The sequence below is a fragment of the Micropterus salmoides genome, unplaced genomic scaffold (assembly GCF_014851395.1).
Source record: "Micropterus salmoides isolate LMB-PRFRI ecotype aquatic unplaced genomic scaffold, ASM1485139v1 Ms_hic_scaffold_14, whole genome shotgun sequence".
Lineage (NCBI taxonomy): Eukaryota > Metazoa > Chordata > Actinopteri > Centrarchiformes > Centrarchidae > Micropterus > Micropterus salmoides.
Window position 1 is genome coordinate 4,061,473 of NW_024040485.1, and position 16,184 is coordinate 4,077,656.

The 16,184-nt window shown below is 41.1% G+C and overlaps 1 protein-coding gene across 3 annotated transcripts in view; it reads left to right on the plus strand.

Moving 5' to 3' along the window:
- Nucleotides 1-16,184, plus strand: part of LOC119901686 (disco-interacting protein 2 homolog C) — a 220,763-nt gene that overhangs the window by 196,783 nt on the left and 7,796 nt on the right. For 2 of the 3 annotated variants that reach the window (XM_038717268.1, XM_038717267.1), the window contains exons 24-32: nucleotides 3,713-3,793; nucleotides 4,303-4,426; nucleotides 5,910-6,031; nucleotides 6,945-7,056; nucleotides 7,406-7,515; nucleotides 11,022-11,152; nucleotides 11,568-11,736; nucleotides 11,952-12,122; nucleotides 15,334-15,395. In XM_038717268.1, the coding sequence (XP_038573196.1) occupies nucleotides 3,713-3,793; nucleotides 4,303-4,426; nucleotides 5,910-6,031; nucleotides 6,945-7,056; nucleotides 7,406-7,515; nucleotides 11,022-11,152; nucleotides 11,568-11,736; nucleotides 11,952-12,122; nucleotides 15,334-15,395 (1,082 nt within the window). Of the gene's footprint in view, nucleotides 1-3,712; nucleotides 3,794-4,302; nucleotides 4,427-5,909; nucleotides 6,032-6,944; nucleotides 7,057-7,405; nucleotides 7,516-11,021; nucleotides 11,153-11,567; nucleotides 11,737-11,951; nucleotides 12,123-13,261; nucleotides 13,492-15,333; nucleotides 15,396-16,184 lie in introns of those variants that run through there. The other variant, XM_038717269.1, reaches the window with a different exon arrangement.

Below are 16,184 nucleotides of genomic sequence, written 5' to 3' on the forward strand. Positions count from 1 at the left end.
TTCAGTGTGGTGCACACAATGATACCAAACAGCACAGTGACTACTTTTCTCCATTTAAATAGGCTGAATGACTGATTACAAGATTGGAGACATGTGTGATACTAATTAAAGAAACTAATTAGTTTGAAATATCACTATAATCCAATTATTTATTATCTTTTCTAAGGGGTACCAACAAATGTGTCCAGGCCATTTTAGAATATCTTTGTAGAATAAGCAATAATTCATTTCTTTTCACAGCTTCTTTGCTTTATTCTATGACATACCAAAGGCATGCAAGTATACATGATAAAATAGCTTTTAATTTCATCACTTCTCAGGAGGAATGAAGCATTATTTCAATGAGCTGTAAGGGTACCAACAAATTTGAGCACGTCTGTAACACTGGAGAACTAGCAAGAGACACCTAGGTTTTAAAGTATCCACCTGAAAAATCCCACCTCCTCCTTCATGCCTCTGTCCAAAGCCACTCCTCCTTAACACATGTTCATTATTTTACCTTAAACACAGCAGTGGCAGATCAGCAAGCAGCCACCTGAAACCTTTTTATTAGGGTCCTTTGTCATGTGTCCTGCTGATAGGCACATCCATGTGTTACTTCGGAAATGATGAGCAACACATTTTGTGGTTTCTGGAGGACTTTTAGCATTTTCTGCAGAAGTCAGAAATGTGTTTTTTCACCAAATCGAAACCATTTTTCAAGTTAATAGAGGGCAAAGAGCTTGATTGACAAAATCATTCCAAAACCATAATTGTCGAATTAAACACTGAATTATAGCAATGGCTCTGTATCAAGTGACACCAACTCATGGCGCATTGGATAAGACACATGCCTTTGGTGTGAGAGACGCAGGTTCGAATCCACTATGAGACACCAATGTGTCCCTAAGCAAGACGCTTAACCCCTCGTTGCTCCAGAGATGTGCGACCTCTGACACATAAAGCAATTGTAAGTCGCTTTGGATAAAAGCGTCAGCTAAATGAATAAATGTGACATTGAAAGGTGTGTAGATGGTGACTCAGGTAGTTACTGTTTGTGACTTTTAAAGACATGACTGTTGATTTTATATATGTAAGATTTTTTGGGGAGGTTTTGAAGGATTGAATTGTTACATTTGGAAGATGTGCATCACATGTTTGACAGGAGATTATTTCTGACTCAGTGGCTCACATGTGTGCAGGCGTGGTGCTTTAGGGCATTTTAGATAAACGCCTAAATGTTAATGTATGAGGGAGGAAACTGAGGGAACGGGAGAGGAAGCAGACCTTCATTTGCTGTTATGAAAGTTTTATGAAAGCTCGGAGTTGGGCTGACTAGCAGCTGAGTGATGTTTTCATCGGGGGGAGAAAACCTTCTTAAAATCCCCCCCGAGAGATATGCGATGCATGAAACTGGTGGTGAGTGAATGAGAGAGTGTCGACTACATGAGTTCAAACTGTGAAACAGGAAACTTTGGCCGTTGAGGAGCTGAGTTAGGTTTTCAGCAGGAGAACACCACAACACGACAGAATCTCTTAAATGAACAATCATGAGGCATTAGTCTGGTGACAGCTTATATGAAACACACAGTACAGTGATCACAGTATGAGACAGAGTATGGACATAATACTTCACTTGTTATACTTTAAACATCCTTCTGGATGTGGAGGGTTTAAAGGTGTCCTTTGTGACAAATCCACAGGATTGTCACCAAACTCTGCAGTTCCCCTCAGCTCTATGCAGCATTTTAGTCTATTTTGGATCATGGTTTCTTTTTTCAGCAAGTAAAATGTGATAAACCCGCTGGACACGACCTACCCAGCACCAAACAACCGTCAGACACAGTTAGAGACTAGCTGGTGATAGAAGTGGAACATTAAGCAGCTGAAGGGTCAAATATTTTTCTCAGGAGTTGGAGGAGACAAAAACAGAGCTAAAAGCAGAGTGAACTTCACAGTCATCAGGTGGACACAAACACGACTCTTGTATCTGCTAGATGGGTAAATAAGCCACTACAGTACATACATACTAATACTAGTACATAAAATGAAGTTAATTACTTTACCAAACAAGAAAAGTAATTTTCAGTTTATTGACATTATTAACAGACCTTGTGTAAAAAGTCTGTTTCTTTAACAAGGACTGGGCCTTAAATTATATTATTTTAGAATGTATTACTTTATTTTGTTTTAGCGGTTCTCTTAATTCTGATATATTTTTACTTGAAAGGAGGAAGCATGGTGAGTTTTTATATATATATTGTTAGTACCAAGTACCAAGAAAGATGTTAAACATCTTGAACAGGCAACCCATAAACAGATCAGTATGTATGATATGAATACCTAAATTAGTAATGTCCCCCATGTCATTCCATTACACACCGTACTCTTCATAAGGCAGCTTCGTGGTTACGTTCGAGTCATGACATCTGCCAAAGTACTGTTAAGCAAAGTATCAAACCCCCGTTAGTTCTGTTGATCAGAAAACCGTCACTGTCACCTTTACTCTATTTGTTCTGCAGCTGCATGAATGTGAAATAAGAAAAGCTCATTTCAACCCTCAGCTGGAGGAACAAAGGTTCACATTTGAGCTCCTCTAGCATAATAATTCACTGACGTTTCAGTCAGTGAAATTTGCAGTACAAATCAAGCGCGCCCAGAGTCTTCCCAGAGGTGACGAACGCTGTGTTGCGCAGAGCAGAGGTCCATTTGCTTTGCGGTTGGCAGGTTAAGACTCTGACAGCTGAATCCTCAAACAGGCTGGCAGCACACACACACACACACACACACACAAATAAAACGGACTTTCTGTTGCAAAACATAACATGAATTACACTCCCTGCGATTCACCCCTCTGCATCAAATCTTGAAAAATTTATGAGGCCAGAAACAAACTCACTCTCTTATTTGTTCTCTCCTCCCATAGCCAATTCCCATCTCTCTTCTCTTGTCTCTGCTAGTAGGAAGCCCTGTTGCCTTACCTTACTCACTTACTTTCATCCATATTAACTTACTGACAGTCAGTGTTGGGCGCAGTAATTTACACATTTTATTATTACTCATTAACATCCATAAACAAAATGGTCAGTGGTAATGTTTCGGTTTCTGTGTATTCAAAGAGGGACTGAAAAGCAACGTCTCTCTAGTTGAAATTTCACCTCCCCGCAGCCAGCATCACTGACTGGTGTGGTCGGGTGTGGTCAGAAGTGTGCTCTGTCGTACCTGTAACCACACGTAACAGTGATGTCACAGGGTCCTGGAGTACAGCTGTACAATGCTGAAACAAGATGAGAAGTTTAACCAGTTGAGTATATAGCCTTGGGAAAAGTGCTACCTGAGGGTTTAACAAAGTCTGTCCCATCGTAATTACAAGGAAATTGTTTATGAAGGTTCAGAGTCTGATTCATTTTATGTGGCAAACTGTGGTGATTGGTGAAATTGCCAAGTATTCTGTCAGTTTGATGAAGTTTTTCTTTGCAGGAGAAGCTCAGATAGGATACATTTGGATTCATTCTCCTGTTTGCAAGTTTAGAAATACTTAAAACTCCTTAAAATCAGTGAAATGTATCTATTCTCCACTAAATTCTGATGTTTTACAGTTTTACAACGCTGAGTGTTAGCTGCCTTGTTGCCTTATTCATGTGTTTAGGATGGATGTGTGTGCGTGTGTTTATTTGTAAATATGTGTGTTTGTCGTCACTCAATTTCACTGTTCCCGTATTTGTGCTTTTAGTTCCTCTTCCTGTCAGAGGTTTTACAGTGGAGAGCCCAGACCACTCCAGACCACGTCCTGTACACACTGCTCAACTCCAGGGTAAGACCTCACAACACACATATTGATGGTTTTTGGACCTGACGTCTGGAAAAGTTAACAGTTCAAGTACAGTTTTTCCGTGTTTATGTGACTGTACTATGAGTTATAAACAAGAAAAATGTACCTTATGTTGCAACATTTGCTTTATGTTACAGCACTTTATGGTCTAGTGTGTGCAGCATGACGCAAAAGACAGAATGGCAGACAAAGAATGATTTATTGATTTGTTCATGAAAAATAATATCCATTATTATTATCATCATTATTATTATTATTATTATGCAGTTTGTATATACGATTGTGTGTGAAGTGACTCTGTATGACGGTTCTGTTAGTTTGCATAATGGCAATATGATCCACTGGTTTGTTTACAGCTGTTCGGCACCAAGATGCTGCAACGGAAAATATGATTTGACATCTGCTGATACACTCCGCTGATTGAATGTGTCAATCATCTTTCTGTGTGTGTGTGTGTGTGTGTGTGTGTGTGTGTGTGTGACCTCCTCCAGGGTACTATAGCCAGCTCTCTGACTTGTGTTCAGTTGCATAAGAGGGCAGAGAAGATCGCCGGCATGCTGGCTGAACGGGGCCACCTACAGGACGGAGACCACGTCGCACTGGTCTACCCTCCAGGTAAGCACTAGCTGCACCTCAGTGTCCTGATGTTTTGCATGTTGACATCAGTTTCATAGTGACAGTACCAGATGTGAAGGCGTTACGTCCAAAATGCTTCAAATTGGAGAAAAAACACACCTTTGAAATTCATTCAAAAGTAAAAGCAGATCCTACCCAGAAAACATTGCTAGCTGAATATTCACAAGGCAGTAAAACAACATTGGAAACTTTTCTGAACCCATATTATTGCACTAAAAGTATGTGGACACACATTAGGTGAACTTATGGTGTGGGTCTGTTTTTCATGGTATGGGCCTATTAGTTCCAATAAATGAGAATCGTACATACAAGGTTCACACCAACTGTGAGCTGGACCTGATCAGGTAAAACCAATAAAAAATGATTTGCTGTCCACTGCTATCATTCTAAACAGACCTGCTTAACCAGCAATCAAGTGTTCAGATTGCTTAAAACATTAAGTTTTGTTATGCTTTTAATAGAACATTATAATATTTCAGTAAGGTCTCATGTTAGATTTGTATGTTTTATAATGTAACGTTTCCATATTTTATGTGTTTTTTCTAATAATTAATAGTTTTATATTTTTAGCATATTTACTACAAATCATATACTCTTTATATAACCCAGTTTCCAAAGCTTTCCATATAGTTTTTATATCATTATAGTGTTGTTTTACAGTTTTTTGTTTCTGTAAATACGGAAAGATATAAGTTCACATTGATTTGCTGTCATTCTGTTGTGAAGTGAAAGTAAAATAGTAAAAGTCTTTTGTGGAAAATGGTCAGTATTATGAAAAATACCTGATTCATTCTAAATTGACTATAACATGCCAAAACTTTGTAATGATCCTTTAACTTGTGTGCTGGCATGTTAACAAGGACAAACTGTCTGTTTTTAATGAGGAAGGGCACGACAAAGACATTTCAGTTAGATCGAAGAGAGCGCCGCGGGGAAAATTAAAGCGAACGGAAAGAATTATAATTTCCCTCAGAGCCTCGTGTCCATCAGCAGGACGGATGCAGCCTTACAGGACCAGATTCTCCTAAAGCAGCATTCAATTAATCGCCTCCAGAGTCCGCCGCTCAATACTTAACCTCCTCACCTCTGTGAATGTGTGTTCTTTTTTCTTTCTTGCCTTTCTTTTCCTTGTCTCCCTTTCATCCCCCCCCCATGCATTTCTGTGTCCCTCTCTTTTCCTTCCTCCTCTTTCCCATCCTCCCATCTTCCTATCTTTCCTGCCTTCTCCTCTTCATCTGTCACATGCTCCATCCTCTTTCCCTCTTTTTCTCCTCTCCCCATCTCACCTCACTTTTCCTCTTCTTCCTTCCTCCATCTGTCTTCTTCTTTGTCTTTCTTGTTTTCACTTATTTCAATCATCTTACCTTCTCTCCTCCCTCCTTGTACCTCCCTCTTCATCTCCTCCCTTCCCCTCACACAATTCCCTCCTCTTCCCTTCTCCCTCCTCCTCCCTCTCCTCTAGGTATCGACCTCATTGTGGCGTTTTACGGCTGCCTTTACGCCGGTTGCGTGCCGATCACAGTGCGACCGCCTCACCCACAGAACATCGCCACCACGCTGCCCACTGTCAAAATGATTGTGGAGGTAAAAACCTGTATCTGTATTGTTGTTGTCTCATTTTGTAACAGTTCAAATGAATAATTAATGAAACTAATCACTCGCTATGTCACACTGAGCTTGAGAGTAAGAAATCCTAAATTCACAGCAGAGAAAACTAAAAGTAAGTTTATAATCACCTTTTTTAATTTCTCATCCTGAATGTGAGCTTCAAAAAAGCTGAATGGAAATACCAGAAATTTTAAGAAAAACCAAAACTATACACAAAGGATGCAGATCCTCCCACACAAAAATAATTTCAAATGAAAAAATCATCTTGTGCACCACAAATAGATTTGTTTTCTCAACACAGTTTATTCAAAGGAAATTCATCAAAGTAACACTGATGCTGTGTCGCATCACACAAGTGCCATCTGGGAAACAAAATAGTGTAATCAGTTTAATCATCATCCTTATTCTACTTTTCTCTGTTTTAAGACACATTTAAGCTCACAGCCACCATTTAAAGTGGATGATCCTGCCTTGTAGAAACACCTGTGTCAAACAGTTCTTTACAAATCAGCCTCATAGTGATGAAATCACATAAAAATAGAAGTCGCTCATGTTTAACTCATAAAAAGGGGCAAAGCATTCAACAGCTTGTAGAAGCTGGGAAACTAGCCAGCGCTCTGGAAAAATAAGTGAAAGAATAAATGTAATGTGAATAACGAGAGAATAAAGCGAGCTGGCAGGAGGCAGGAGGGCACGGGCTGCAGTTACTTTGCTATAAATCTCACAAGCAGTTGAATTGAGCAGTTTGGTTTCAGGGGGCGATTTAAAGTGAGGCTTACTTATCCACACTGTTGGAGAGGACATGGTGTGATGAAATGTGGGGTTTTCTTCACTGGTTCCTGCTGATGCGTCTGATCAGATTCAAGTTTGTCTGCACTGTATCGTGCAGGTGAGCCGGTCAGTGTGTGTGATGACCACACAGCTCATCTGTAAACTGCTGAGGTCGAAGGAAGCCTCGGCCGCCGTGGATGTCCGGACCTGGCCCCCTGTCCTGGACACAGGTACACACACACATGCATTATTTCTGATAAACAGTTATGTTGTACATTGCCTTTGTCAGTCTCTTACTAATGAGGAAGACTATGCTATGCTGTTTCTACAAACCCTTGCACGGTTTGAATCCCTGTTTCAAAGAGATGTCTTGTGACAGAGAGCACCACCACATAGACAGGTGATCTGTGAGAAGTAGAGTGCAGATGTGCCTTAACAATTAAAACAAAAAATAGAGACAAATGTGGAAAAAGAATAAGAAGAAATGAAATAAAGAATAACAAACAAATAATAGGCATGGCTGTGGATGTGCTGTATATTAAAGCAGCACTGATGGGAACAGGTTGATTTCCTTTTTAGATGATTTGCCAAAGAAGAAACCCCCTCTGCTGTATAAACCGTCCAACCCCGACACCCTGGCCTACCTGGACTTCAGTGTCTCCACCACTGGCATGCTCGCTGGAGTCAAGGTAACACAACACACACACACACGTTTTTAGCCTCTCTAGTTAAATCTTGACTGTGTTGATGCGCTGACTTTTCATCTAGCACCACCAACGAGTTGAAATATGCACTAACTAACACTTCAGTGTCCCTTTTGTATTGTCCTATTCAAATTTTCTCCTTTTTTGTATATATGGCTGTCAAAGTAGACAACAAGCTAAATATTTAATTGTTTCTCATTCTTCTTCTTCTCGTGTTCATTCTGAATGTAATGATGCCCTTCCTGTCAGCTACAGCTAAATACTGAGATTAATGTTGTATTGACACTGTTTGGGAAATGTCCCCATGTTTATGACTTGTGGTTGTTTACCACCAGACTGGGAATTACTGTAGTTCTAATTTAAAATGCATAGTGCTAACATACTTGCTAATATGCTAAGATATTCATATTGCTAACATTAGCATATATGTTCCCCAGAAGGAATTGAATAGGATAAACATGCTCACATGTAGCACCTACCCTTTAGCATTCTTAATGCTACATGTTATACATTAGCATGTGGCATCTAAGCCTGCAGGCTAACTTTCTAACTGTAATATTAGCATGCATTGTAACATTAACATTTAGCTCAAAGAACATTTTTCTGTATCATTGCTTAGCACCATCTTTAGGCAAAACATAAACATGTTTTCCCCCCGCTATTGTTTTAAAGTCGTCTTTCATTTTTTCATCTGTCAGTTGAGAATTCTCATTTACAATGAGTCAGCGACAGGAGGTCGATACAAGACCTTAAAACATAGAAGCATAGAAGCAGCTAGTGCAGGAAAACAGTATCAGATATCACAATATACAGAGACCTATGTACTGTTCCAGAGATGCAAATTCAAAAGCAGGTGCAGTGATCAGATACCTGTAATGAGTTATTAAAGCTGGGTAACAGAATGAAGGTGTGAACTTGATCCAGTCACCAGGAGCAGCAAACTCAAATGAGTAACGGCCGGAGGTGCGGACTTTATACTAATGAATTTGCAAGAACGTAACTTGCAGTTTCTGCTGGAGATATTGAGTAGTGAGCAGAAATATGACTGGATATTTGTCACATTGTTAGTGAAATATCATCACTGGTCCTATTTTGAGAAAATCAGCCCATTTATGTTTTGATGTTTGAAAAAGACTGATTGGCTTGATTAACACTGAATAAAGGTCAAAATGTCAAAGCTATAATACTGTAATTGTGGCCCAGGAGGCACCCACATCATCATCATGAGTGCCGACATGTTTCTTTGTATATTCAGATAACCCTTGCAGAGTGTAGAGTGTGGAGTTACATGGTGGTGACATTTTGAAGATTAAAGCTTCTATTGATTCCTGCTGCAGCAAAACAAACCTGCATCCTGTACTCAGCTCATTGTTTTCCTGCCACTATTCATCTGGTACAAGTGTGTGTGTGCGTGGGTTTGAATCCACTGAAGTGAACTTCTATTAAATTAGACCTTTCTTGTTCTGTCTCTAATCCGTGTTGAAGCCTTATGTTTCTCTGCTTACAGATGCTCACAGAGAGCAGACAGAGAAGATTCATCTGTTTCCAGACAATAAAAAGAAACACAATAGCAGAATCAGAAATTATTTTGTGGGCATGTTTTTAAGGTATAATTGACAAGATTTGTTAGAAAGGGTAATACCAACGTTTTAAAGGTCTGTTATTCTCTGAAAATGATTGAAGAAATGTAAACCCTCAGCTGACAAAATATTAAATAATAATCATTTTAAAATGAGACCCCTCAGTTAATTGGGTCCTGACTCGTCATGTCATGGCACTTTGTCTGTGATGTGTTCATTTTCCCAGGATGACATTTTATCAGCTGTTTGTCTCACCTTTAGCAACCTGATATAACACTGTACATTAGAGAAGAGTGAAGATGTCTGTAGACAGAGAAGAGTCTGTACATCTCAGCTAATGTTAAAATATCCATTTCTCTGTTCTACATGAGGGAAATGGGAATATCTGTTCAGCTCTTGTCAGTGTAAATCAGCTCTCGACACTCCTTTTGCCTGCTTTTTATGTTGGAACTGGATTGTAAGCTGATTCATTAGTCGCTGGTATTCTACTATAAACCCTTCAGAATGAGACCACTGGGTAAATCCATAAAATGTAGACAGAATTAGATTAGATTAGTATAGCCATGTTGTAGCCTACCTGACGAGGGTGTGTTATGTAAAACAGCCCAGGCTGAGAAGAGATTTTTGGAAAACCAGAAATCTCAACCAGCGATTGTTTGGTACATGAGACAGCAGTACTGAGCAGGAACTCTTATTAACTGTCAAATAAACTTGTAAACTCAATGTAATGGCAACACTTTCTGAATCCCTAACTGCTACTGTTACTTGTCGACCGACATATATGCCGATACCTGCGACATCAGCTCGACAAATTTATCTTGACCTTTTAGTAACAGTGTAGTGAGAATCAAATTGGAGGCTAATAGTTTTAGACAGTTTCTATTCAATAAGTTCTTCTTCTACTTCTGGGGCCTTGCACTTTTTCCCTGTGGGTTTCCTTCTGGTGCTTCTGTTGTGGGCTGTCAGCTGAGATCAGCTCTGGTCCCCCGCAACCCTCTGAAGGATAAGCTGGTATAGCTAATGGATGGAATGGATGGAGTGCTTTTAAAGCCATAGCAGAGAACACCAGGGTTCCTGTCAGGAATGCAACATAAGAAATAAACAGCTTTGAATCAACTTATTTTCCCCCAACCAGATCGGAGATCGGAGAAAGTAATCACCATGATCAGCGTTACATCACTGGTGACCTCTCACAGCTACGTTTTACATTACGGGACAGTTGAAACCTCACTTGTTGCATGGAGGGATCTTTTAAACAGGCAAATGTAAAATTATTCTACTTTTCGAGTCATTGTATCATACCCTGTATGCCCCAAAATATTTGTTCTGTCAGTGCATTACAATCACAACCACAAAAGCCTGATTAATGAACACTTTGAGAAACACACACTAATCAGCCAAAAAGAAAAGCAGGGCAGGAGGAAACAATGGCAGCTTAATGAGCAAATCAGTCAATGCTGGAATATTAACACTGCATCGGGCAGCGCTGGTGTTGAAACGCAACAAGGCGGTCAGTTCATCTGGTCAATGCTGCACCAGAGGCTTCATATCTGAAATTTTGTTACGCTACTCAGTGCACTGTGGACATATTTCTGGTAATTAATCATTTTTAGCTCCACCAGGGAGGGAGGTCCTTCGTTTGTGTGAAGAAACAATGTTTTCTGTTTGTGTTTTCATTTCTGCTTTAAAAAATTACATAGAACAATAAGAATATACCCATTTGTTTGCTATGGCTGTTAGAAATGGCAGTTTCCTGACACTAGTAACCTAATTGTGTTTTAAGAAGTTGAAAATGGATCTACTGCATGCAGGATATGTACATTTTCTTAAAGAAAATATTGATTTTCGGACTGGATAAGTGTATTAATGCCGGTACCTCTACTGAGTGGCTCATGCCTGTCTGCTGTTTAGATGTCTCACACAGCCACCAGTGCCTTCTGCCGCTCCATCAAGCTGCAGTGTGAGCTTTACCCGTCCAGAGAGGTCGCCATCTGCCTGGACCCGTACTGCGGCCTGGGCTTCGTCCTCTGGTGCCTTTGCAGGTCAGATAAACAAACAGAATCCAAATGTTAAAAGTCCTGTCCAGTCAGGGACGGTAGATGCAGAAGATGGGGTAAAGGCAGGCAACGTTTTGAAGAGGATCTTAACTGTACCCTTCACATATCCATTTTGTGACGGTGTTTAGGATCTCTTAATAAATGTCACGGGCTGTGGAGTCTGTAATCACTGTGGTGTATCTATTAGAGTACACTAGAAGACGCTACAGAGGATTCTGGTTCTTTATTAGAGGGCTGTATGGGTTTACACTTGGTGTGTATGTGAATAACAGAAACATCACAAATAATAATCCATTAGTCACAGTGAAAGTCAATAAAACTCGGGGTTGTTTGGAAGAATAATTTCCATCAATACCACAACAAAATTACTCTACACTCTCGCTCTGGTTTCTCTCTGCAGTGTGTACTCAGGTCACCAGTCCATCCTGATCCCTCCATCCGAGCTGGAGGTGAACCCCGCACTCTGGCTGTCGGCCGTCAGTCAGTACAAAGTCCGTGACACTTTCTGCTCCTACAGCGTCATGGAGCTCTGCACCAAAGGCCTCGGCCTGCAGACAGACTCTCTGAAGGTAAAGGAGGCGCACTGTCTCGAGGAGAATTTGTATTGTAGGCTTGACATTTTATGAATTGAACTGACAAGAAACCTATTGAGGCTCAGAAACAATTATCTGAAAGGAAACAAATGAAAGTGTCATGCAAAGATGAAAGGGAGTGGATCACTGATGCTAAATGTCACCAAACACACACAACAACTTCTCATTCTGCGTCCTCCTTACCCCTTCAGTCTCGAGGATTGGACTTGTCTCGGGTGAGGACCTGTGTGGTTGTAGCAGAGGAGCGTCCCAGGACAGCCCTGACGCAGTCCTTCTCCAAACTCTTTAAGGACCTGGGACTCCACCCTCGAGCCGTCAGCACCTCCTTCGGCTGCAGGGTCAACCTGGCAATCTGCCTGCAGGTCAGTCAGACTTTCACCTCTTTGTTCCGGGTCATGGTGTGAGATTGTGGCTGGATACACTATTGAAATTGTGCGTTCACATTTGAGAAACTTGCTGCTTTTGTTCTTGATGGCGAGGGAGATGTCAGCGGATGTTGCCCATAGCTGCTTGTTTTTTTGTTTTTTTTTGCAGAAGTTAGCATTAGCTTTACTTAACTGCTGAGCTTATAAATGAGTTTGTGATTGTGTTTATACCTGTGCATCCAGTTCTTTGTAGTTTCCCTTTTGTTGTCGAGTACATTATGGAGTTTACAAGATACAAGAAATAGCTTGCTTTCTTATCCAGAGTCAGACGAACAAGTGGACATCAGTATCTCATGCCTCCAGTGCAGAGATACAGTATATGTCCAGGGTGCGTGACATTCAGCTTTTCCTCTGTCAGTCGCTCGTGTTCAGCGTCATCCTTCCATCTCAAGCAGATCGTTGCTCTTACATTTCAGCTATGATTTGCTACCTTAAGTGGGTTAAATCAGGCTATTCCCCAAGTTCATATGTCAGTGTCACAAAGTTTCCCCATTGCTTTCTTGAATGGAATAAAAGAAACTTTTGTGATCTGCTCTAGATACTTCTACTGAACTTTTCCAAGTTTTTATTACATGAAAACATTGCTGACCATTTTCTAGATGGTAAGATACTATGCAAATTCAAGCCTATAAAGAATTTTGCCATATTATACATTTTGCCATAATTTAATAAGCAGTATGTTGTTGTACAGAACAGTGATTTCTAACTGCATGGCTCATAACTTGAATTAACAGAGTCAATATACACTAATATTACAGCTAAACCACTAATATTACACAATATATTGAATGACAACTCCGGGACCTTAATTAACAAAACAATTTCTAGCAGCTTTAAAAGACAAAACTAACATTTGGCTGATAAAGTTTTTCAGTCCTGACTGCTTCTTTTGTTTCTTTGAGTTTTCCATTTTGACATTTTTCTTGCTTCCCTCCTCCTTCCTTGTTTTAATCATAACCCCGTCCACAAATCTCATACTTGGTTTTGTCTCCGCCCGCCCTCCCTCCTTACGTCCTTCTCCTCCTCCTCCTCCTCCTCCTCCTCCTCCTCCTCCTCCGCCCCCTTTGCTGCTGTAGCCTCACAGGCTGGGAAAGCTTGCCGACCAGGTAGGGAACCACCATCATTCCCCCCGACCACCACCATCTCCACCCCACTGCTTGTCAGCACATCACTCATCAGCTGGCTGTAGATCAAAGTTTTTAAGGATTGCCCCTCTGAAAATCTGGATTTTGAGTTTCCAGTACCCACTGCAGGGTTGAAAGGTGTCTGAGAAATGACGACAGCAGCTGTAGTCAGCTTGGATTTACAAACGTCATGCTCACGTGAGCATTTATGATGAAATTAGGACCAAAATCAACAGATTTTAGTGGAGTCTCTGCACTGTGTGGGTTTGCCCACAGAGGTGAAGTAAATGTTTTCTGACATGTAAATCTGCACCACTGACCAGTTTAAACCAAAACATCTTATAGAGGAACTCCACTGATTTTAAACAGTCTGTTTGCAGGTGTTGGGGTGTATTTCTGCATAGGTTTTTTTTAAAAAGGTTATATAAAGCCTTTGGTGTCTCTAGAGGGAGCTGTGTGAAGATAATGTCCTCAAGTCCCTTGAGTCAGTTGGGGTTGAAGACTGTAAGTTAGAAAAACCTGTGGCTGTGGAGAGAAAGAAGTCAGCTTCCTCTGTAGCCCGCTCCTCATCTCTGCTGCAGGCTACATGAGCCGCTACTCGCGGAACACACCCCAATCTCTGAACAAACTGTCTGTGGTTCAGTTGCATTGTGGGAAATGTAGGTGCCAGGTTTTGACAAGGAAGGAGAATGTGTGTAATAAAAAAGCTGTTGTTCCTGGTTCTGCTGTGTAGATTCCTACAATGTTATAGGAGTTTGATGCTTCCAGGAAACGGAGTGCCAAAGGGTACAAAAACCAAAGTAGCGATCATATGATCTGTGTTGTACCATCTAATTTTAAATTGTATTTTAAATTAAACTTTGACTGCTGACTGGAAGGTATATTGGCAGGCTATGGTCGTAAACTTTCAGCACCACCTGCAAGCACGTCAAAATTATTTTTGTAGTTGTCCATTTCTGTTGTGACCGGGCACTTACAATGGATTCCAATGGTGACTCAGAGCCATTACCTGTAAAACGGGGTTTAAAGGTTTCAAAAGCCCACGGAAACTTCTCAAACCACTTCTCCACCATTCGTCCAGTTGTCGCTAAATATTCTTCTTCTGGTGGAGTTTCAAACTAATCTATTTACCTCCCTTGTGGAGAAGACGTTATCTGCCATTTTGTTCTCTTGAGTGTGGGCTTCTGACTCCCAGCATGCCGCTGTGTGTCCAGTGGTGCGCTCTGTGTACAGTTTCCCCCTGCAAAGGTTTTTGCCCTGAATCACCTCTGAGAGAGAAAAGGTGGTGGAGGAAGAGAGAGGTCGGAACGGGGGTCCTTTTCTCTGCTTTTTCTCTGTCTTGGTTTTGCTTCACAACATTAACTCTCACTCACATGTCGGAGCACAGCAGTCAACACAGAACTAAGACATTTAGCTGACATCTACGAGCTACGTTGGCCCGACGGAGGCCAAATCATATCTGCAACATTCTTCATAGATTTTATATTTGTGTATATTTTTACAGGCTTTGCCACTAAAACATTTTTATGTACCAGGATGTAATCACCCAAATATGTCATCATCACTCTCAGTCATCTTTTTTTTTCCCCGGCTTGGCTGGCATCACTTTCCCCTCTTTTCTTCCCTCTTTTTCTGACTTTTGTTTGCATGAACATCTAATTTTAGATGTTTTATGCTGAGATATCTTTGTTTGTATTCTAATCTGTGTTTTGTTTTGCTGATTTCCTTCTGAAACCCTCCCACTGCTGTGGCTCCCACATTGTTCTCCCCATCATGTTGTCGAGGTTTTGTGGGATCCCGTCTTTGCTCTCAAACCCAAAGCTTTTACCTCTGCTGTGAAGGAAAAGCTTGTCTCTGTGAACACTAATGCACGAGCAGTAGCATCCACAGTGGCCTGGTAGTAGTAGAAGTATTAGCAGTAGTAGTAGTAGTAGTAGTAGAGGTTTTTGTCATGCAGTTGTACAATGGTAGTAATTGTACGAAAGGACATTGTGTGACCCTACAGTGTTTGCCGTGTTTCTCAGGGCACCTCAGGACCCGACCCCACGACTGTGTATGTTGATATGAGAGCGCTACGGCATGACAGGTGAGTTAAACAAACCACACATCTTGTCTTAACTTATTCGGCTGTAAACACACTACTAGATGTTGTACAAGATCCCCGCCCAGAACCTTCCAACATTCACAGCAAACATTATTCTTCACCTTTAGTTTTGGGATGGTTGTGTTGGTCCAGACTAAAATATCTCAACAACTTTCTTGAAACTGTTTACAGACATAAATGGTTCACAGCAGGTGATTCCAAATGACGTTGGTAATCTCTTGATTTTTAATCTAGCGCCACCGACAGGTCAAAATTGCAGAATACCTCTAAGCCTAATAACCAAGTTACTGTCAGCCACAGCTCCACTTCGAGATTAATGCTGACTTTAACACGGCAGGCCTTATCATGCATCAGGCGCAGAGTGGCACAAAGCACAGCAGTGTCATTGCTAGCTTCCAACTGACACAGTTGTCATTTTCCTGTCCAGCGCCCACGTCGTTTGAATAGCAAATGCACATGTGCCCATCTGTGCGCTATGGGAGTGGTGGGTGTAAAATGGGGTGTGGTTAGGCGCATTTCTATCTTGAGGCAGCAGAAAGCGATAGCACCATTGACCAAAAAAAACAGGTCTAAAGTCAATGGTGCAGTATTTCCCTGCTGTTTATAGGGCTCATTATTCTGATAGTAAGAGGCTTCCCATAAAGAGACACACTGTGCGCCTTTACGCACGAGGCACAGCAAATCTCCAGACACTCGGACAGGATGGGTCAGGATGCACCGACAGCAGCCTCTCTATCATTAAAGAACACACTCATACCGAAATCACCTTGA